Source organism: Hirundo rustica, chromosome 3, assembly GCF_015227805.2.
Source record: "Hirundo rustica isolate bHirRus1 chromosome 3, bHirRus1.pri.v3, whole genome shotgun sequence".
NCBI lineage: Eukaryota > Metazoa > Chordata > Aves > Passeriformes > Hirundinidae > Hirundo > Hirundo rustica.
In genome coordinates, this window is record NC_053452.1 from 77,733,431 (window position 1) to 77,757,715 (window position 24,285).

Sequence of the window (24,285 nt, forward strand, 5' to 3'; positions counted from 1 at the left end):
ATGAGTCCATGTACCCACTTCTGGGCCCCTCACTTTGAAAAGGACATTGAGTTGCTGGAGCATGTCCAGAGGAGGGCAACAGAACTTGCAGCAGCACAAGTTTGATGAGGAGAAGCTGAGGGAGCTGGGGTTGTTTAGCCTGGAGAAATGGAGGCTCAGGGAGGAGCCCCTCTCTAAAAGTACCTGAATGGAGCTTGTTGTAAGATGGGAGTCAGTCTCTTTTCCCAGGTAATTAGTGACAGGACAAGAAGACAGAGCCTCACCAGGGGATATCAGGAAGAATTTTGTTGCTGAACAGGTGGTTAGGTGTTGGAATGGGCCACCCAGAGAGGTGTTCCAAGTGCCACTGTAAATGGCATTTACCGCTATGTCGCCAGAGGACATGAAGAGAAATGATACTCACACTGAAGTTGTCAGGGCAAAAAAAAAGGAAGTTTATTTTCATGACCTCGTTTATATAGATTCTGGACAATGACCAGGGATTGGAGAACATCATTGCCACCTCTCCATTCCTACTGGCCAGACTAAAAGTCAATCAATTGTCCCTTATCAGAGAGGAATGCAAAAACAACTACTTTTGTTTATGTTACAAGGGTAAGAAGACTCCACTACAGAAATTCAGAAGCCTAAAACTCAGGGCAAAGCTGCTGTGGTTTAGTTGATATGATGGTGTTCAATCAAAGGTTGCACTTGATGATCTTTGAGGTCTTTTACAACCTAAATGTTCCTACGATTTTGTGATTCTATGATTCCAGCTGACTCTCACTTACACAGTCCCTAATTTCTCATCCTCTTTTCATGTCCTGGTATAGATCCTCTCTATTCCAGACCAGTGCATCTCCAGAGAGCTCTGGAGAGCTGTGCTTATTTAATGTGTCTGAGTACATGGCCACCCTTATTAAATGTCAGGCAAGCAATGTTTTTAACAAGCCTCAAGGTTTCTCAGGCTAAGTATTTACATCCTCAGTTTACATTAATGTGACATGTATACATTTGCATATATTAATAGAATTGGCATATCTGAATAAAGAGAGCAATAATGTGTGGATATTTTAGCATGTAAATTCTCTGAAGCATGGAGAATTCCATTTTGTATTAATGTGGAAGCACCTTTTTGTTGCTAACAGAAACAAATGGTAAGTAATAATAGCCATTTATAATGATTAATAGCAGTAAGAGATTGAAATATGCTACCTAGGAAATCTGCCTTAATAGTGTTTCAGCTCAAACATTTTTCTTAAAGACACTATTTCCTTGGAAACTCTTAAAGTCATATCAATGAGTTTTAGAGGGGAGGCTAGGAGCAGAGTTAGGGATTACCCTCCTACAGTCCCTCCTCACAGGGATATCCAGGACTCCCCTTTTAGGAGGGAGTCAAAACAGTTGCAGCAAAGCAGTAGTATGGAGTGGAAGTGACTGATGCTAGTGGTGCTGGCTTTCAGCTAATGGCTGTACCACTTTGTCCAAGGAAATTCCAGCTCGGCTTCTTTTTATTTAATGTAGACAATCATTAACCCATACAGCATTTGGCTGAATTTCCAATAGAGGCTTTTCTTCAGACTAACTTTATCAATGCGATTGTTTCAGACAAAGGCAGTCTGCAATGGTAGACAGTCTACAATTCATGATGGTCGACTTAAATTTTTGAAGTCCCTTAACGGATTAATTTTAACTAATCTCAGTTCTGTGCTCTGTTTGTAGCCACAGCTGTTTCCAGTGAACAGAATCCTGTTATTATCATAGCTGTGGTTGCTGTGGCAGGAACTATCATCCTGGTCTTCATGGTGTTTGGATTCATCATCGGACGAAGGTATTGCATCTTTGATGGATGTAGCCATATCTGACACCACTCTTATGAATTCTTGAGACACAGTTGAACCTGGGATAGTGATTTGCAAAATTGAAACAGAAATAATTCCCAGTAAGGACAGTTTTCATTTAAATCTTGTTATCAATTATATGGTTTGTCCTCTTACTTTGGCAAGATACTTGTATCAAGATGTTCTTTTTGTCCTACGTAAATGTGCTGTAAAAGGAACCCCTAGCAGGTTCTTTACCTGTACTCCTCAAAGTCTCTCTTTCTGTTCAGTTTTCTCACATGGAGAAGTCTGACATTTTATCTGATCAGCCTTTAATGACTTTACATTCAAGAAAAAGAGGCACAGCAGTAAGAATTTAAGGTTATTTAAGAATAACCTCATGTAAAACAGTGTTCTACTTTCAAGTTCTTTAATCCTCTGTTTTATCTGTAGAAGCCTTTCACAAGAACTAGATTTTTTTTCTCTAGGACCTGTCCTGACTGGTATTTGATACAAAAGCCTTTTGATTGCAACTGTTCATGATTTATTTAAAACTCTGCTGTCAATAGAATTATAGGTGAAAGTTTCAAAGGGCCTACAGCAGTTTGGTGTTCGGTGCCTGAAAATCCCAGCCTGCAGAACTGATTTTGTCAGGACTTTAGATGTGAGAAGTAAATCATTATTTACTAGTGAAACTGGTATTTTCCTTTCTTTTCAGGCATTGTGGCTATAGCAAAGCAGATCAAGAAGGGGATGAAGAACTTTACTTTCATTGTAAGTGTTTTGCTTTTCCCCCCCTTTCAAAAATTCCCAATTGCAATAGTGTAGACAATACTAAACCAAGACTCCATGAAAGGTAATGCCGTAGGAAATTCAAAAATGCTGTGTAAATAGCAAGTGGGAAATTAAACACTGTAAAAATGTGACCTACACAAAAAGAATGCAGATTAAAGCCACTATTGCTCACACAGATGGTTTTATTTCTATACATGTCTATGATATACTGTTGTTTTCATTATGCATTTTTTGTTTTCTTTTGGTTGCTTTGAATACATGTTTCACATTGTCCTAATGGTCCCTCTGAGGTGCAGTATTCAAGAGACCTTTGCCTAAGTGACTTTTTGATCTTTACCTCAGGCAAACTTCAGATTAAAAAAAGTGTGAGTCACTGCATCACCCTAAAATGAAGCTGTTCTGCTCAAAAGCTGTGTTCTGCTACTGTGAATACAGTAGCACCATCAATATTTACGAAACATAATGCCCTTAAAAATAGAATATTTAATATGAATAGAAAGGTCAGCTACTTCATTACAGTTGTATGATCTAGAATCACTTGCCTAACTAAGAATAGTACCTAAAGCCTCTCTTGTTAAAATTGCATCTACCTTTTCAACTTAAACTAGAAGCCTGGGAAAGCTCAATAAAATACATCTTTCATAGGCTAATGACAATTGAATATGTTAGGGGAGATGAATGTTTTAATCTGTTTTAGAATTAGTCATTAACTCAGGAAGTGTGTTAAGCTAAGTTGCCAAATTATTTTGAACAACCATAATTGGAAAAAAGTCACAGAATTAAGCTGAACATAAGTTCTGATGCAGAACAGCGCCAGTCTTTCCAGTCTTCTCCCATACCTGGTCACTCTCACATTAGTGCATGCTATTTGGTCATGCTGTGCTGTATTTAGCCTTTGTTGTCTACCAATAATTGCAGTTGTAGTTTAAATCCATCAGATTATTATGTTTTTTTATGAAAGCAATAGGGCTTGTTTTAGATATGTTAAAATCATGAGCCACTATCTAAAAGTAATGTCACATGGAAAATGAGGTAGACACTAGTCATAAATTCTAAGCATTTTCTCAATGCATTCCTCTTTAAATGAATAATTCTAGCCAAAGCTCCACTCAAAATCAGATCAAGGTTCTGTTTTATCTTTCTTCCCTGAAAAAATCAGCTGGAAATTGATCACATTTCATAAGTTTGGGTGTGTGGCTATCTAAATTGTTTAAATGCAGTGAGTGTCAAACTAAGTAGTGACATCATTGCAGCTTTAGTCAATCAATTCATCAACTGTGCCAGGGAGGCAGAAAATAATAATGAGATAAGAATTAGGCATCATGCACTTTTCAGTGAAGCTGATTTTAAAGCATTTATCAAAAATTCTCATTTTACTTAACCGCTACTCTTCTGGGAGTGACAGATTTGAAATTTGCCTCTCATAATGCATTATAAGCTTTTCACATCACCAGAAGAGCTACTGCTTTTACTTTTAAAACCCCCTTTATGTCCTTGAAGAAAAAGATCAACTATGTATCTTTGTATGTCAGTATATAAACAAAAAGGATATGCTAACTAATTTCTTATCTCCATTACTGGATTTTTTTTTTTGTATTTCAGTAAAAGTATAAATTAATTAATTTGAAAGCTGCTACTTAATAATTGATAGTTGATCCAGAAATGGTGAGATTTTACAAGTGTGCCTTTCCCTCATTTTACTTTCAAGAGATCTGGTTATCTAGAAAATTATCCTGATTATTGAGCATATACAGTCTTTCTTAGATCATGGCACCAGATAAAAGTCACTTTTAGCCAGATTACTTTTCCTTCATCTGTTGATTGTAGGTGTAGCATTTAATTTCATTTGATAGCCATGTGCAGAGTGAGATGGAACCCGATGCTGGAGTCACCAGCTTGGCCACAGACCTGTGAACACCCATTTGGTGGCCTTTTGCTCTGTAATAGCTAGAAAACATTCCTCTGTGCTGAGGTACCAGACTGGATTTTCAAATATGTAACTTACAACAAGCACTTATGTAGAACAAAAATTTATAAGCAGACATTTTTTTAAAGCAGATTTTAAAGCAGTGCATTTAATGGACCATCATATATTTCATTTCAGTTCCTTTCGTCTCTCTTTGACCTCAAGTGCTACACTTGAAGATACAAGTACAATGGAGGAGTTTAGTCAAGCAATTCAGATTTATATTTGGTTTCCTCCTCCCTTTTTCATCTAACAATGTCTGCAAATGCAGGCCAGCATTATTTCACGTTGCTATGCCGGGATAGCCTTGGCCTGCCAAAATGTTTTATGACAGCTTGAACAAAGAACCATCAGAGGCCCACTTGAGATTTGCAAGGTTACTCCCAATCCAGGCCCTTTATCACAAACACAAGAGGATGTCTCCTTCTTCATCTCCTTGCCTTAAAGCCAGAGGTCAACCTATTGCTTAAGTCTCATTTTGTCCAGTCTCTTTTGGTTTGAAGCAATAAATATTTATAATTTAAAAAAAAAAAAATCAGCACACAAATTTCCAATACAACTAAAAGAACATCCATTTAAATACATTGTGTGACAGATAACAACATCTGGGCAACATTTCAAATAATTTCCCTGGCTGTAAATACATTATATTACTGAATCAATTTCTCTAGGTTTAGGTTTTTTGGGTGTTTTTGTTGTTGTTGTTTTTGCTTTGTTTTTTTTTTCCCTTATGGTTTGTGGATTTAGGTCATTAATACCATCTAAAACATACATACACATGATTACTAAAATGTTTTTCAATATATTTTCAAATTTAGTATATTTTATGTTAAAATAAAATAATACAAAGCAATTGAAAATTATTTACATTTTGTATTTTGTATTAACTTTTGATTCGGTTTTTGTATATAAGTGTATCAATTAACACAGGAACATTTTTGCATTTTCATATTGAGTTTTAATTCACTGATTTAATTAAAGCTCAAGAGTATAATCCTAGTGAGCAAATTTATTTCATAAATATTGCTTGATTAATAGATTTCCAGGGTTGCTCTACTATCACCAGGAGTTTGAACTTTGACCAGAATAGCAAAAAATAATTTACCTGAATTATCAGCAAACTTAGGGGGAAAACCTGCATGCTGGCCAGAGCACTATGCTGCCTGAGCTGCACTAAGAGTGGAGAAAGAGTGGGCAAAAAACAAGTTGCTGCACATTATTTACTTAGGTCCTTGAGAGAGGAGATAATTGTGCCACAGAGGCCACTTTCCCTTCCTGTGCCTTTACAAGTTCGCTATTGTTCATAGTGTCGTTCTCTATATGTTCATAGTACAGTGCAAGAAATACACCTAAATGATGTAATTTCTGACTGCTGTGAATAGTTTCACTATTGCCACAGTCTACAAGCAATGTTATATTCAATAGATTAAGCAAATTCAAGGGGATGGAGGAGCCTTTCAAATCCCGCTAGAGAAGTAACATAAAGAATTGCTGTTTACACATCCTGGGTGAAGAGGATAAGATGTCCTTACACAGGAAAGAAACTTTCACCTCCTCTGCTGGTGTTATACCCTTTCCTCGCTTTGTTTTGACTCCCACTCAACCCTTACATTTTTTTCCATTAAGCACTATTTAATATTTATTATTTCTTTCATTTCAAGAGGAGATGCAGATGCTAATGTTAGTAATTTTTTAGAGATGGGATTGTGTATACTTGTGTCAGCATGCTTGCAGATGATGCCTAAAACTAAGGTTGCCTCTCAGAGCGGCTCTGGCTCAGGGAGCATGGAAACAGGTTCACTCTTCCAAGGAGCACTCTGCATAATGAAATTCCTGGGCTGACTGCACAATAAGTGCTTTTGCTTCATCACAGTCATGCTTTCTTACATCATTACAGTTAAATTTCCAGGCACCAAAACCTACATTGACCCTGAAACCTACGAGGACCCAAATAGAGCTGTCCATCAATTCGCCAAGGAGCTAGATGCCTCTTGTATTAAAATTGAGCGTGTGATTGGCGCAGGTAAGGCTGCCGTGGCTTCCTGATTCAACTGTTCCATTTAGCTGGGATCGAAACTCATACATCATAATGACAGGCAAATAATTATACCTCAGGTACAGAAGAACTTTTTGCATTTGCCAGAGTGGTTAAGAGCAGTGAAGCTGCACTTGCTTCCAAAATGTAAAAACAAACAGGGGGAAAAGCCCAACAACTAAAAAAACCCAAATAAATGAGTAAATTTAAAATCTTGCTTGACATTGAAAGCTTATGTGTTTTTAATTAAGTATCTTCTGTTAAAACTGGAACTGGGGGGAGTGGGCCAGTTGTGCTGCCTATTATTTACTGTCACAGTAAAAGCATTAGGCATTTTTGTGAGTTGTGTTCACTTGCCTTTTTGCAAGGGGGCTTTTTGACCTCTGCATCTTTGCTCATGTGAGTAAGGGAAACTGGCTGCGGCACAAAATCTTAAGTAGAGAGTAGGAAGGCCTTATTTCTGTATAACAAAAACTTCCCTGAGGCTGTTTTTTCTTCTTCCATTTTTCTTTTTGATATTTTATGAATACAAAAAGTTACTGTTTAACTTCCTATGACTGATTGTAATTGCACCAGCACTAGATTGCTTTTTTTTCTCTTGAACTGTCTACCACCTACTTAAGCCGTGGTGTTCATGCTCTAAAAAGGCAGTTTCATTTGTTTGCATTAATAAGATACGTGACATTTTTATTGCACTACTCCATGTAGTGAAATTAAGTTTCCATGAGTAAGAAAAATATCAAATACTTCAGATTCCTGGAGGAAATGTTCTTTTGCTTTCCTGTTGTTTTATGTAAGTATTAGTAGAATACTTTTCAAATCACCCTGTAGTTTGGTACTGTAAATTACATGTTGCAGTATTATTTAAAAACAGAAAAAGAAATATCTCTAGAATAAGTTGTTTTACCTGTAAAAAAAATCTTTACACTTAGAATTCACAACGCCTTTTTAAAGTAACCTCAGTCGTGTTGAATCATGTCTTAATCAAGGAGTAGTGCCATTGAAATTAACCACACTGCTGAGCAAATTAATCCTTCGATGAATAAGACCATAAGAATCCAGCCCTTGCTAACTAGTAATTTTTGCGATGCCAGAATGGCAGCATCTCTTCTAATAAATACGCAATGTGCAAGATTAGCATAGAAAAATTGCTGAGCTTTATCTTTTGCTTTGAGTTAAAAAGCTACCAGCATAGCAACAGTTCAGATCACAAAGATACATTCAGTTGGACTTTGCTAATGCCTTCTGAGAAAAATGCTGAAAACACTTGAGCTGCTGAGTATACAGTTTAAAATGCATTTTCACTGTTATGACAAATACCAGAATGTTAATTTTCTTGACTGCAGATGAATTTATTCTTTATTTTAATGAGTATAATTGATAGCAAAAACAACTAAAGTGTGTCAGTAGTCAATCTGAGGAAAGTTAATTAGGAGTGCAGTGGTGAAAGCATACTGTGTATCGTGTTTAGCTATGGCTTTAACCTGCTGATATAAATAACAAATAGGAGTGAAATGAAATGCAGTCCAGGAACAACAGAAGCAAACAGACCCAAAGCAGCAGCTGAAACTCATATATCAAAGAAGAATATGGAATTTCTCCTAGTGACAGCACCAGAAAAGCCACTTAGCAATCTCAATGTGCATCACCAGTGCTGGCCACGTCAACTATTGAGTAGTGCCACGACTCTCAGACACAAACAGGGTGCAAGTATGCTTGTGCTCAATTTGCATGAGGGGTATGTGCTTTCCTTGCCAACATTTTCATTACCGTCTTGCTGTGGCCACCTGTCAGATAGAGAATATGGTGTCCACTATGTTAAGTTGTTCATACCACACATCCTTTGTTTTAGCCTCTGCTTTGTCGACATGCTGAGCTAGTGGCTGTGCGGCTGTGCAGTATTCCCTCTCTTGTTGTCATCTTTTCCGGTTTATTTTTGGGAATCATTTCAGCTGAATAGACCATTTTCTTGGGAATGAAAGTAGTTCATTGGCTAGCATCCTGGCCTGAAATGCATAACATACAAGTTGAAGTTTCTGGTTTGCCCAAGTGTGTGTGATCTGCCTTTGGAAATCAATCAAAATCAGATCACAGAGAGCTGGAAAGGAGTTAAGCCTAAGTGTCTCCTGTGCCAAGTGTCCTAATTACCTGGCTCTGAAATATCACAGACACACTCCTATACTCAAGTCTTGTTTTCGGCATGGAATGAAACAATTTTGGAAAGTACTGCTAGAGAATATTGTTATCCTTTAGGAAGTTCTTGCAGCTAGGAGCTGTGAGTGATGTAAGTTGTGAATTCATTAATAGTCATCTGTGTTGCTAATGAAGTGCAGGAGGGAGATTAAGGTGCCAAGTTAGGGGCATGAGCAGCTAGTTGTTGTGTATGTAACAGCTATACCTTGTGGCATTCTTAGCTCAGTGCCCAAGGATGGTTGAGGATAATACGCAGGCAGGAATACTTGTGTGCTCATTAGCCTAGGTACATCAAGGTATTAACAGAGGTATATGGAGTTGATTTGAGCTAGCCTTGGTTCAGCAGCATAGAGTGTGAGGGACAGGAATTTAGTTCTGTATGCAGTCATCTCCTATAAGGTTCGTGAAAAGAGCCATACTGAGTGGAGTTTTGCTCAGACAAGTCAGTTAAAAATGGTCAAAGGCATGCTCAAAGTTCTGTCCTTCTGGATGAACTGTGAAGCCAAGATCCAGGTACTCCTTTTTTCTTTCCCAAAGCTCAGTTTGGGGCTGACAGGAGAACAGTAGTGTTCAAATACTGACGGTGTCATAAACAAGACTTTGCAGCCCATCCATTAAAGTGTCCCTTCAGGCATTCAGCCCAACTTCCAAGCATACTTCTCTCCGCTGACAGCCAGACGCCTTGCCAGTGTGCATGTCCACTTAAATCCTGATGCCGCAAGGTTTCTCCCAAAAGGATTCTCAAATCAAACTCTCTGTATAGGTCTTGTCTAGTTCAGCCACTTTTTTCCAGCACCCATCCTAAAACCTGTTAGATGTAGACGTGTTAGCATACTTGTGTATACTTAACGGCTTAAATGTTTAGACACTCCACAGGTAAGCAGAAGATAAATTTCGGACTTAATTTTATTTGGAGGAGGGACTTGGAACCATATCTTTCAAACTCCAAATGAATTTGTGAAGTATCAGATTACTAAACAGTTTTGTGGTTAATCTTTCTTTTTAAAGAGATTTTGCCTTTTATTCAGTAACATACCTTACTACCCTCTTCTTCTATGTATACTAGGAGATTTTTCTTCCTGTCTGCAGAATTGGAGATCTCACTTTTGCTCTCTTCTGACACAGCTGTGAGGCAAGGGACAATACTTAAATCTTTCACAATCTCATTAATAGTGAGGTAGATATATTGCCATTCAGCTCCACATCTCACATCCTTCCATCCTCTTTCCTGTCTGATGGAATCCAATTACTTCTCTTTTAGATTTGGTTGTTGGGGCTTTTTTTTATATTCTTGCTGGCTGTTTGGTCTTTTTTTTTTTTTTTTTTTTTTTTTTTTTAATCCCAGGCTTCTTCAAGTTCCAATTGTCTATTAGTTTAGAACCTTTTACAAACTTGCAGCATTTGCTTGTGTTTGTTTAATGTAACAAAATTGTTATAAGTCACACCTTTAATTTCATAATCTGTAAAGTAAATTATCCTGCTTCAAGGTAATAATGTAGTGCTTCATTTAACACCATAAGGATGCTAAATTAAAAGCAGCTCTGCAAGAGCTCGCTTTTGAAGGAAAAAAGCCCATTGCAACTAAAGATAGCAAGGAAACCATGTAGAGCAGAATGACATTTTTACTTAGGAATGGTATTACTATTTCAATAATAGTGTTTTCTTATGAAAGCCACTTCATTTTTTATTTTCTGTTTTTGAAAAAAATGCAAGAAATTACTAACAAGTGTTTTAAAATATTCAAATAACAGTCCTGTCAGTTTGCTTAACTAAAGTGTTTATTCCATAAGGGTCAGCAATTCATTTAAAGCGCATGCCAAAGTAATCCATTTGAAATATGAACACATTAAATTTAAACACACACTTAGGTGGCTATTTGAATCAAGGACTAAAAAAATCCACTGGGATTCAGAGTAATTCAGCATTGATCTACTCCATTTTAGGAGAGTTTGGTGAAGTGTGCAGTGGGCGTCTAAAGCTTCCTGGCAAGAGGGATGTTGCAGTAGCCATAAAAACCCTGAAAGTTGGCTACACTGAAAAGCAGAGGAGAGATTTCCTGTGTGAAGCAAGCATCATGGGACAGTTTGACCATCCCAACGTGGTTCACCTAGAAGGAGTCGTTACCAGAGGTAAGCGGCAGCTCAGTCTGTCAGTCAAGTAACAGCACGACGGCAGAAGTTACTCTGCCTTATTCATGGTCAAAGATTCAAATTATAAACAGACTGCACACTCCTAATGGATTTTCTCCTGATGCGTAACTAACTAAAACAATACTTACTTTATGCTACAACCTGAGGAAAAAAATTTTGATGAACGCATGGTTAAAAGATGAAGTACTTTGAAACGTATTATTTTTCTAGTTTCATTTAGCCTCAAAGACCATGCAGAGAGATAAGGTTTCTCATGTCCTTTCATATTATCTGAAGTGTCATTATTCCAGAGTCCTGTTCACACAGCAGGAGTTTGGAGAACACACTGACTTTTTGATTTGTATGGTTCGATTTTATGAATCATGACCACTTTCCATGCAGATATTTAAGAAATTAGAGCTCTATAACAGTGCTGGAGGGCTCAGAAATGTTCAATGTCTGAATGATTCAGTCCTTCAAAGGAAAATTTTTTATCAAAAAAAAGGCACTCCATTTGTTTTACAGTTCTCAAATATCTGTCTTCTTTTCTTTCAGGGAAACCAGTCATGATTGTAATAGAATACATGGAGAATGGGGCCTTAGATGCATTTCTTAGGGTGAGTACCAAAATGAAAACATATATTAACATATTTAAAGTGACATATATTATATATTGACACTTTAAAAAATAATGTCTTATACCTGTGGGCATATATATGTATACATGCATATATAATAAAATATAATCAAAATATTAATTATATTTGTTATATTTAATTAAATATAATTAAAATGGTTTTCTGGTTGAAATGAAGTTTTGACAAATATTAGCAGGTTCTCTATGTTATTTCAGCAAAACCAGATTGGAAATGAGAGGATCAGACAGGATCATGTGGGGACATAGTAGTAATTTATGTGATTCAGTGTGGCATAGACATGGTGGACTTTATTATAGCCGCTAGTTGAAATTAAAACCACTGATACCTGAAGCCAAATCTTCTGCCTTTTGGGAGCAGAATTTTACCATGTCAGCATGGTGGAAATCAGTATAAAAAAATCCCTAAATGAATTATGATTCTGTTTAAGAGATGAACAAAGTAAAAAAAAAAAAAAAAAAAAAGCAAATTTAGAACAATGTAGTGTTTTTTAAGTGTGTTCTGAGCTAACCAGACAGAAGGAGTAAGGAGTACTCCTTACTCCTTCCAGCTCTGACTGACAGGTATGCATGTCAGTGTGAGGTGATAAGTAAACACTCTATAGAGAACAGATTTCTTTTTTTTAATAAATTCCAAACTGTGAATGAAAATTGTCAGTAGCTAGGGTTACAAAAAGGTGATGGTTCTTATTTTCTTGATAAAAATAATTATTCTGAGAGATGAAGAGCGTAGAAGTAAGCTCTAGGAATGTTAGGAAATCTTCAGTAGATATTCTCTCTTAGGAGTGACTTGCCATGAGTTAGCGAGAAATATACAGTGGTTAGCAAGTTTTTGTTACTATCAGTACTTTATTACTCACACATTTCTTAACTGGATCCTTTATCTCTGAAGAAAGTGTGTGTGAAGTGAGTTTCTTTGCCACAGAAGGAGTAAATAAGTGGAAAGCTGAAGTCTTAACGCTAATTCTTATTTCTCCTCTCAGCTATTCTAACAAGAATTGCTGCTCCTTTCTTCCCTCCAGAAACATGATGGGCAATTTACTGTCATTCAGCTAGTGGGAATGTTGAGAGGAATTGCTGCTGGAATGAGATATTTGGCCGACATGGGATATGTACACAGGGATCTTGCAGCACGCAATATTCTTGTCAACAGCAACCTTGTTTGTAAAGTATCAGACTTTGGGCTTTCCAGAGTTATAGAAGATGATCCAGAGGCTGTCTACACTACAACCGTAAGATAAATCAATGGGTTTTAGTAGTTTTGAGATATGGTTATTTAGAAGAAGTATATCTTCTGGAGAGTATAGATAAGAGAAATACATTAATTGATGGGAGCATTTTAACCAGTCAAAAAGAAGAGTCTCTGCAGAAATCTGTCTCCAGTTAGGAGATAATATTTTTGTAAGAACATACATTTTTATTTGACAAAGTTCTAAAAATGTTGTACGGTATCTTCATATTTCCATTCCTCATGATTTTCTGATTGAACAAACAAGGAAGCTTTAACCACAAAAATTTTCAACATCTCATTTACTATGAGTCAGTTAAAATATTTGTAGGCCATTACTAGTTTTTATCTCAACAAAGGGTTGACTAGCTTGAGGCTATTCTGTGACAAAGCTCCATTCCTATATTTCCACTTGCTTTTGGGTGGGACGCTTTTCTTAAATATGCATTCATCAGGCACAGTATGCTCTTTATTCTTTTGTTGAGCTAGCTCCACTTTCCCACCCATGGGGCCTCCCTGTACCTATTTTCCCATGCTGAGGGAAGGAGGGGCCCCTGGAATCTGCTCCGACAGGCACTGGGATGGAGAAAACCACACCGGTGTTCACGGCTGTCACTCCTGCCATTGGGCTCTAAGTGGGATCCTGGTTTAAAAATGTCCAACCAAGATTTCAGAGGAGACACGTGAGATGTCATTGGGATTTATATGCACAGATTGAGATTCCCCTCACCTAGCTTCAGCCAGCCAGGAGTTAAATGGCTAGTGTAAATCAGACATCTAAGCAGGCCTTTAAAATCAGTGTAGGGATAAGCACTTCTGGAGAAAATCATCCAACTTAGCTTATACAGGTATCTCTGCATCTATTTTCCAAGTGTTTTAAGTTACCAAACTTCCTTAGACACCTTTGAAAATTCTGCAATTGGTCAACCATAGCAGGTCGTGTAAGTGCTGCTCTTAATAGAAGTAATCATAAATGCATTCTATGGAAGATGATATAAAAATTCCGTGGGTGAAAAAGAGAGCTTTCTTCCTTTTGTTCTTTTTTTTTTTTTTCATAGGGTGGAAAAATTCCAGTGAGATGGACAGCTCCAGAGGCCATTCAGTACCGCAAATTTACATCAGCCAGTGATGTGTGGAGTTACGGAATAGTTATGTGGGAAGTAATGTCTTACGGAGAACGGCCTTACTGGGACATGTCAAATCAAGATGTAGGTTTGTCTGTTCATGAGTGTGCATGTGTGCTAGTAAAACAAAAATTAGATATTGTAAACACATACATATGTATTTCACTATAAATTCGTGAAATCTTGGTTTAGAAATAAGACTTGTCACAGTACTATGTGGTTGTCACAAGATGAAGAAGTTATGGAGCTTTCACTTTTTACCGAAATCAAAATCTTTTTTTTGACACATGGATGTTGTAGGTTTCTGTCCTAAGTTTCAATTAAAACTGGAGCATCAAAAATAGTAATATGGGCTCTTTACTTTACTATGTTTAAGCATGGAAGGAATTAATTTTTTTCCAATAAAAAATAATTCTGAGGTTTCTGACCTTAGAGCAATGATTAATCATTTGAAAAAAGTTGTTAAAAGTCTGAGTGGCAGTTAATGACCTACTTTGGCTTTTTCAAGTTAATTATGCTGATTTAACAGTACCCTTGTTTGCATAAAATATGATCCAGAGCAACAGGTCAGCAGTAATAGAACAGATGGGTGTTAATCTTGACTTCTGACAGGAGTATCTATTAATAAAGAAATTACACAGGAAAAAGCCATACAGGTGTGAATGATGTCAGAAAGAGTCTCATTTAAAGTTCTTCAGGTGGGGGCTTGAATGGGTTTTTTAATTGTTATTTTAACTTTTGATTGAATGATCAACATCAAAGTTGAAAAAAAAGATAAAAGTGTGGATGATGAGTCAGTTTGGCACAGTGCAAAGTTGTTAATATTTGACAGGTCTCAGTGTCAAAGATTTCATGGACTGTCAAAATATGGGCAAACAAGTCCTTGGGGCAGAGAAAGAGAAATATTTACATTCCCCAGACACCCAGTAGAGTTTTATTTCTTTTGACACCTTCCTTCTGTACTAGATTCAAACATAAAAGAAGTCTGACAGGAATATAAGATGCCTCAAAGGCAAACCTTACCTATCTTTCAGGAAACAATAAGAAAAAACTTTAAAACAGAGGAGGAATTTTGATACCTTTATGCTTCTTATTAGATTTTTAAAAGTATTCCTTCTATTGAAAACTGCACGTTAAGCACATGAGTGAGCCTCTTTCAAAAAATAGCTAATTGCTTCTTCTTACAGTATTATCCCTTTTTAGCATCTTTCATGTAATCTTAAATAGCACATAGTTAAAAGATGCATCAGTTGTTTGATAAAATAATTCCAAATATTCTTGTATGTTGTGATCTTCGTGTTCTCCCATATGATATACACATTTTACCAATCCCATAGATAATCTATGTTGCAAAAATTTAGAACCACTTAATGATCTGTCATTTATGCTCCTTCAAAGTCATGAGTTGGAGTATTTAATGGTAATGAAAAATTCTAAATGTGTTCTTCTAATTTTGCACTCAGTTTATGTATTTTGAGTGTATCATTTTGCCTAAAAGTGGATGTGGGTGTAGTCATAGAGCAGACCAGATCTCCTAAATAATAGGCTTCCCTAACTTTGGATCTTTAGATAGCATTTCTTTAATTTACCCTTCCTCCTTTAAGTCATTGCTTTAGACTGAAGGAGGATACATATTTGCATTGTGAACGCTTTTCAAGCAAACCCCTTCTTTTAGCAATGACCTGGAGCTAGGGTGCACCAAAAGACACTCATCCTACAAACTCCCTACAGAGGCACAGCAGGCTGAGCACAGATGATAGACAGAGTTGTCCCAGCTTCCCTGAGCAGTAGGCTTAGCTCTGCTTAATCCTTGCTAATAACAGTAGCTCTCAAACCCCCATTCCCCTATTAGACTGCTGATGTTCTTGCTCTCATTTTGTTTCTGATCCCAGTGCAGATTAGTTCTTCAGAAAAGGGCAAGGCTATACTTCTGGATTTCTTACCATTATTATAATCATTAATTTGTATTATTATTATATGAACATAGTCAGAGTTCCAACATTACATTGCCCAGTTACCCATATTTAATACTTCCTTGTTTGCATCCAGTATATAAAATGAACAGACCTGGTCCTCTTCTATCCTGCTTTACATCCTCAGATAGCCTGGTTATGATAAAAGCATAGTCTTAACAGTATTCCCTTTTACTCTTTTTGCAGCAAAAGCAGAATTTCAAAAACAAATTGTGAGAAGTATAGATAAAATGAATCAAATCTATTAGTAAGAAATGAATCAAATCTATTAGTAAGAACTCCAGCTGTTTTCTCTTTGTGAATTTGCTTATTTAAACAAACAAACAAACAAACACAACCACGAAAATACCTGCATCTTTCATTTTCTTTGAGTACTGACATTTTGAAGCCCACCTCCTCCTTTCTTCGCAGAGTAGACACTTGTCATACTTATCAATATTTTAGAATATTTTTTCAATGTTTTGGATATTCACAGCAGTTCCATCCATCTTAAGCTGACTCAGTATTTTATATCTCCTAGTTTCACCCTTTTTGCTCAGAATACACATCAGAGAAACTAATTCTGAAGTATCACCAAAGTCTTTCAAAAATAATATCATCATCTCGATTAACCGTTCTCTCCAGGTTTTTCTGCAGTTTGTAGTGAATGGGGAAAACTCCTGTTCTGATCCCTTAATTCATGTTTTCAGTCTTCCTTAAATTCTTGGATATAGTCTTGTGTAGATAGTTTGCCAGTTCTAAGGGTATTAGATATTTTGGTGTTCGCACTGTTGTTTCTGGCACCTACTTTTTCATTTCTCGCTGGTGATCTCTGTCTTGTGACCTCTTAAGCAACTGCTTCTTTTATGGTAAAGCATAATGTAGCATGCTCAAAGTGTTTAATACTTTTTGCCATTTAAAGGGTCAGAAATTTCTGCATTACTTTTCACAGCACAGCAGTTGTCCTATACACACTGTAGATTATTTTTCACTTTCTTTTCACTATTACTTCTACGCTTAAGGAGCTGTCCTTTTTCCTCTTAATATAGCTCTAAAGGATCTTATGTTTTACTTCTAATGTTTTCTTTACTATATACCTCTGTTCTTCCAGTTTTCCTGTTCTTCTGCAGAAAACCTCTCTCCACACCCTCTCTGACAGACAACTTCAACGTTTGTGAAAGGTCACTGCACTCATTCTTCAAGGTGTGGATGTTTCTGCAGGAATTGAATATTTCTCAGTCATTTTTGAGCTGTAGGACAGTACTGTCATTCTAAATGTTCAGAGAGAAAGCTGAGGCCTAGGGAGATGAGGCAACTTCCCTGAGGTCAGAAGGACATTCTGTGACACAAAACGGCAGTCAGTGCCCTACCACTGGGCTATGCCTTCTCTTTTCACAAAATTTCTTTTATGCAAAAGGTTTTGATACAAAACCTGGCTGGATTTCAGCCAGCTTTTTGAAGGTCGTTCTGTATTGTCTGCACTTATGTCTACTTTACAGTCCACTACTTTTACGTTTTCTCACAAAACCTACAGAATATTTTCTTTCTGAGGTTATTATTTTAACTAAAATTCTGGATATTCACCAACTTTGTTTATCATACCAGATCTACTTCCCAGAATTATATCTAGAACAGCTTCTGATCTTGCTTTCTATACAAAATGAGGGAGAGAACAGTCCTATGCATTCCCCTTCAGGAGCAAGCACCCTTCCTTAGCAATTCTAATGCTGCTGTGTCAGTCAATGTCAGTATATTTGAAATCCCCCATGAACAGTGTTTTAGCCCTTTTTCACTAGCCTTTCTTATCTGCCTTGCTTCCTGATGTGCTTTTTTTATTCTGCCCTCAAGGTTTACAGCAGTTTGCTGTGATTTTACTTTATCCATTTTTATTTTTTACTTAAATCCAAATGGACTTGGCTAAGGAAGTCAACGGGTGGGTGTAATTCTTGGTTCAGACATTTATGCTGTCCTTTGATCATGTCATCATCTAGCTGCATCTCTTATTAAATCTAACTTTCTGTGATATTTTAAAATAGCATTTACCCAGGTCTTTCTCTCTCCCATGACACAGTTCTGCTGCTTTATCATTGATATAACATGGCTAGACATAGAATACAACTTTTTTCCCTAACAATTTCTATCTGCTAAACATTTTTCTTGGATCCTTTTATAATACCTTCAGGCTTCTTGTATTTTGTATGTACATGCACAGATATCCATCCATTTAAAAGTCAGTTGCTTCTACCACACACTCTTTTCATAAAAACCTTGGGGCTAGTAATAATGCTTTCTGAAATAACTCCATCTATCAATCTATCTGTTGCTCCCTTGGTGAATTTAATTGCTGTTTCCTGCTACTCACTTGTCTAGGTAATACAGCTGTGTTCTGCAGATACAGAACAATATGCTTAATAAGCACAAAGATAAAGCTGGGGAAATTATGGGAAATTATTTGAAAACCTGAAGGCTAGTGTCAAAACAGCAGACTCATATTTTTTGCCACACCAATGGCAAATTTTAGTTTACTGATTTTTTTTTTTTCTTTGATATTTGGACTGGGTAGCAATACATATTCTTTAAATTACTGTTGATGAAAAATGATTAACTATGTTGGCTACTAGGTTATAAAAGCAATCGAAGAAGGCTATCGTTTGCCAGCACCCATGGATTGCCCAGCAGGACTGCACCAGCTGATGCTGGATTGTTGGCAGAAGGAACGCGGTGAAAGGCCAAAGTTTGAGCAGATAGTTGGCATTCTGGACAAAATGATTAGAAATCCAAACAGCTTGAAAACCCCACTGGGAACCTGTAGCAGGTAAGAAAAGCTTTAGTATGTGTTCTTATGATGGTGCACATGGCTGGGCGCTGGATGTTCTGCTTGGTGGCTGGTTCCAGTTCACACTTACTTCGCCTCTCTTTCAGTTCCTCCTTCTTTCTGTTCCCTGTTCTCTTCCTTCATTTGCCTTTCTTTTTCACCATGCAAAACAAAGCCAAAAAAAGGACTTTCTTAGAAAAATAAAACAACCAAAATAAAGTAAATATTGTGGAACTAACACATTTCTCAGTAAACTTCTGCCTACTCATCACTCTTTCTGCACTCTCACCACTAGTCTATGTTTTCCTTGTTTCTTAAAATCATAAAGTCTGGAGGGCAAGGATCATTTCTATTGTAGTTTTATATGATGCATCCCTTGCCCTAGAAACTGCTACAGTAGAAATAGTAATTAACAATACTCGTGCTTGGCCAATGTAACTTGACATGCTACACTCTAGATTTTTATCTTTCATTTTCTGGCTTTAACTCCTTTCAGTGATTGCATCTCATTGTATTTCATGATGTAGTTTTTAATGGCTTCTTCATACATTTCAGGTGAATTATTTAATCATTGTAATCTTTTGATCTGCTAGCTAGACCACTGTACTAGGGAATCAGCTGGCCTATGTTCTACTCCTGATTCTTCTACTGGCTGATTTGCTGTGTGACCTTAAGACTTTGTGTCTCTGCTCTTTCCTTGTCTTTGTTTTGTCCCATCCAATTGAAAAATGGGAATAGCTACTACTATATTTTCTAAGATGCATAAAAGAATAGTATCTTTATTTTACTCAGCAACATAGAAGACAGCTGCTGTCATGCTAGGTAATAAGGTCGATTTTCTGTTGGTAACAGTAGTCCATTAGGCTGATTTTGCTCACTCTGACCTTTCATCTTTTATGTCAATAAGCTTAGGAAGTACATATTGTGAGCTACAGAGCAGTCAAGAGCTATTCACAGAATAATCTAAACTGTGTATAAAGGCCTATTACTTTCTACTCTCAACATTTTTAATACCCAAAACTTATTTGACTCTCACCTTGCTAAATATTCCCTGATGTTTTACTCTCTTTGGAAACAACTTACTTTCCTTTTTCCTTCTCCATAGACCAATTAGCCCTCTTCTGGACCAGAACACTCCCGATTTTACCACTTTCTGCTCCGTAGGCGAATGGTTACAAGCTATTAAGATGGAAAGATATAAGGATAATTTCACAGCAGCAGGCTACAACTCTCTTGAATCAGTTGCCAGGATGACTATTGAGTAAGTTAGTACTGGGCATGTTTAACTTGCATTTAGGGAATTTCTAGATACAATAATACACAGTGTCCAACTCCAAAACTTTACCCTGAGTACAAACATGGTACTTGGGGTCAAAACAGCCATTTTAGCTGTGGATGTTGTATTACAGCATCTCATGAAAGGGAAAATACCCTGCTATCTCTGTGTGGCATCACTCTTCCCCTGCTTTTCAGACCAATTGAAATAACATCAAGGGACTAGAATTTGAGGGAGAATGTGGCCCCTTCCAAAGTATGTATGTATAGGAAAATAACCACTTTTCCTCCACCACCTAATTGGTACCTTTTCCCCAGTGTGTTCTGGGAAGATGTGGAAATTTCTTCTAATTGGCTGGGGGAGGTCTGTGTCCTGCAAAACAGGACTTGGCATCAGGATAAGTCTGTAGAAGCAAAACATTTTCTGAAGGCAAACGTGGCCTGTATCAGTATTGTCATCTTAAAACAGATCTTCTTGGCACCCTGCAAACAACTTTCTTGTCCTGGTGGTTGCCATTACACATGTAATTCCTCTTAGAGAGCGATGGGTTTCTAAACAAGTTTCTAACCCAAGATTCTCAAGATTTCAACCCTATTCTTATCTGCCTGGTGTCACTAGGGGTCTCAGCCTATAGCTTGGGAACTGTCTTCAGAGTCCACAAGCTTTTAGCATTAGTAGGGGCGGAGTCGAAACTGCTTCTCCTCATTCGTTTGCATGATGGGTACATGTCAATATGCAAAGGCATCTAGGCATCTCTTTAGGAAACAGACTGATCCCCAAAATCTTGTATTTATATATAATTTCGTGCTGAAAACCACCCAAAGTATTTTACAAGAGAAGTGTCTTTGTCTTTGGGTGTCCTTAAAAGCTACATTAAAAGGTTATCTTAGCATGAAACATACTGACCTCCTTCTCAGATGTGGAGACCCACACAGTGTAATTACATGACACTTGTCATGTCATTGCACTTGTCTCTGAGAGGCTGAACAGTGCCTGTATGAACTTCCCAGTACTGAGCTGAGGTTACGAGGTTACGGCGTAGCTTCAGTGTCAGAACCCTGTGGTCCAAACCACTGCATAGCTTTGACTCACAGTTGAATACCATACAATAGCAGTCTAAGTTGAAAAATTAACAATGTACGCATTTATCTTCCCCAGGGATGTGATGAGTTTAGGGATCACGTTGGTTGGTCATCAAAAGAAAATCATGAGCAGCATTCAGACTATGAGAGCACAAATGCTACATTTACACGGCACTGGCATCCAAGTGTGATAGACATTTCTCCCTTATGAGGGAGGTGACAGACTGAGAGAACAGCACTGGCCTTCAGTATATATGAAGTGCTGCTAGAAGACACTTGATTTCCTGGGTCCTTCCTGCAGTGAATAGAAGAGCTACAAGAAGCACCTACAGACTTGAACTCCTAAGTGCCACCAGAATTTATGAAAAGGGAATTAGGATCCACCAGTGGTGGCAAGGAAAACAGCAGTGACAATAAACAAAGTACTACCTGAATAAACATACAAACACCTTGAGCTCTCTAACCTCCTTTTTATCTAATAGACTTTTTAAATGTACATAAAAATTTAAAAAAGAATATATTTGTCAGATAAAATCATGATATTATTGTTGAATTCAACAAAATATTTTCCTTAAATCTGTGATTTCTGAATCTTTTTTGAATCATTTGTGTTTATTCTTCATAAAGACTTACTTTTAGTATGATGTTTATATCTTTGGACCTTTTTAGTGCTAATTCAATGACACATTACTACACTGGGTACCTCTGAAGGATTATTTGACTTCCTAGAGATTTAAGAAGCATGACCAAGCAATGTATATCTATTCAAACTTTGGTATCCCTTTGTGCCATTACCTTTTGTTAAATCAACACCGTATTGACATGGCTAGCTAATTGGCAGGGAGTCAGGAAAATGCAAGTTGCCAAGAGCTCTGATATTTTTTAAAGAATTTTTTAAGGTTTACATATGCTATCTTTTAAAAGAAAATAAAAGAGAAAAAAAATGTAAAGAAAAAGAAAAGCAATAATGACCCCTAAGTAGTTCTAGGCACTTTTAGCAAATTGTTTGCAAGATGATTTTAATGGACTAGAGTTAAACTGAGATATATTCTAAGATGTAGATCTACAACTGTAAACCTGCTGAGACACAGCATTGAATGGACAAGCGATTGTAGGAGTGTCTCAGAGTACGGTTATAGTTCTCCAGTGTTACCTAAACCATTTAATCTGAGCACATCACTTTTTTTTTTTTCAGTACTCTGCATTAGCAAATCTAAGATAAATAGCTGGTGTATATTTTCTATGAGTTTAAGCCGTATGCAGTCCAGCTGTCAGAATACCGGCATAGCTTTTATATGAGAACTGTAGAGCATGAGACAAGGGGCAGTTCAGATTTTTCAATTTTTTTACAAGCTTTTGCTGCTCTGAATGTACATGCGTGTGTGTGGTCACACAGATGTAACCTTCTTTTTTCAGGAACAGAGATGCAAAGGTAGTTGCTCAATGGATCTTTTTACACCACTTACTTTTATGTAAATTTTCTGTGGTTAAAATATTTAATTACCGTAAGCAATAATGAACAGAGTCTTTACAGATACTGCAAGAATGTACATGAATCAGAGAGAAATGCTTTAAAAAAAAAAAAAATCTGAAAATTTTGAACTACCCCAGCAATGCTGTACTTCCAAAGAGAATTGGGCTGCTTCTATTGATTTTGATAGAGAAAGATCCCAGGGATCAGTCATAAATTGGTCTGGTTTGATAATGTGGGCATCCACACAAAAAAAATAAAAAACAAAAGAAAAACCTTGTAAATGTTCCTTTGTAAAACTTGTAAATTTTATTTATACTGTCTTGTTTTGTACACACATTTATGTGTAGTGAGCTCTGAATACATTGAAAATGCACTATATTTTTCTATTTTACTTGCAGAGCATCACAAACAAACATGTATATTCAGTGCTACATAATGTGTTTTCCCACATTTAGGACCAAAGATAGTTATCAAAAACTTAAATGCTTCATTTTCCCCCCTCCTTTTTTCTCCCCCTTTTTAGATCACTGTACAGTGTTATATTTGTCATTTTATTTATTTGTTTCACTAGAAAAATCAGTCTGGTTATACTAATTTTTTGTCCCCACCCACCTTTGTTGAAGAAAATCTGTAAAAAGCTTTTAACTAGCATAATCCCGATACATAGACACTTCCATTTGTAATCTTTGTAATAGACTGTAAATATATTTTTGGAACTATAATGCAATGTGCATAAGGGTTATTTTTCAGTGTCCATATATGATTGTTTATACAATTCACAGCACTTTACAGTCATGCTGAGAAGCCTAATTTATTGCCTGGATTTGGGCAGAGTAAGAAAAAGGGTGACTATTTCTTATTTCGTATTAGATTGTCATTCAGTAGTAACAGAGTTATTTTCACGTATGCAGCTCAAGATGTTTTTTTAATATTAAAATTAATTTTCTAAAATAATCTGTAGGAGTACGATGCAGAGTAGACTGCATGCCCAATATTGGAATTAGTGCATGCAAGCACTTGGCCAAGGCACTTCAAGTAGCCATTGGAACACAATTAATAAATACACAGTTAATAAACATCCATTTTGTGTTACAGCAAATGGTAGGTGCCTCACCAGTGGGGTGAGCATCTGTGGGTAGCTGGGCAGGGTGCTTGCCAGTCTTGTTGCTGCTATAGGCACCCAGCTAAGAATTTAGGAGTCTTTAAGTTCAGATACCTGCTTCCTTATAAATCTCGGCTACTGTTTCTAAGGGCTTGGTCATCAAAGGTGCATTGCAGCAATGCTGGTGTTGCTGAGAACCTACAAACCCTAAATGCAAAGGAACTGAGGCCAGGCTTCATCTTTAGGACTTGTTCAATATTCTGAAGCACAGAAGCCTCTAAGCATGTGTGGTGACTTGGGCTCACGCATGTACAAGTGAGGGCCCTAATGGTATTTCTTCCTTAATTTTCCTGGGTTTGTTTAAGCCATCTTCTTTGAATAGTAGATATATTTTAGCATTCATCTATATACCTTGACTGCCTTAATGTTGCCACAGATTTTTACACATTTGAAAGTGGTAGAGTAGACCCAGAAAGCACAATCGCGATCAACTGCAATCAATCAGATAACTTAATCTACATGTTCAGATCATTACTGCGGTTTAGAGCACATGCATGTAAATGGATTTGTAACTGGTAGAGCAGCAAAATATTGACATTGATTGCAATTCCCCAGGTTTCAGAAAGCATGGTCCAGGGCAAGAAAAACAAAGTGCCAGAG

General features: G+C 37.0%; 1 protein-coding gene across 9 annotated transcripts in view; it reads left to right on the forward strand.

The window, feature by feature from the left end:
* The window catches only part of EPHA7 (EPH receptor A7), a 166,963-nt gene that overhangs the window by 129,707 nt on the left and 12,971 nt on the right, over positions 1-24,285 (forward strand). For 5 of the 9 annotated variants that reach the window (XM_040057597.1, XM_040057604.1, XM_040057603.2 and 2 more), the window contains 9 exons: positions 1,702-1,810; positions 2,518-2,573; positions 6,458-6,583; positions 10,732-10,917; positions 11,473-11,534; positions 12,595-12,804; positions 13,859-14,008; positions 18,498-18,691; positions 19,797-19,952. In XM_040057597.1, the coding sequence (XP_039913531.1) occupies positions 1,702-1,810; positions 2,518-2,573; positions 6,458-6,583; positions 10,732-10,917; positions 11,473-11,534; positions 12,595-12,804; positions 13,859-14,008; positions 18,498-18,691; positions 19,797-19,952 (1,249 nt within the window). Of the gene's footprint in view, positions 1-1,701; positions 1,811-2,517; positions 2,574-6,457; positions 6,584-10,731; positions 10,918-11,472; positions 11,535-12,594; positions 12,805-13,858; positions 14,009-18,497; positions 18,692-19,796; positions 19,953-21,125; positions 23,246-24,285 lie in introns of those variants that run through there. The other 4 variants (XM_040057599.1, XM_040057600.1, XM_040057598.1 and 1 more) reach the window with 4 other exon arrangements.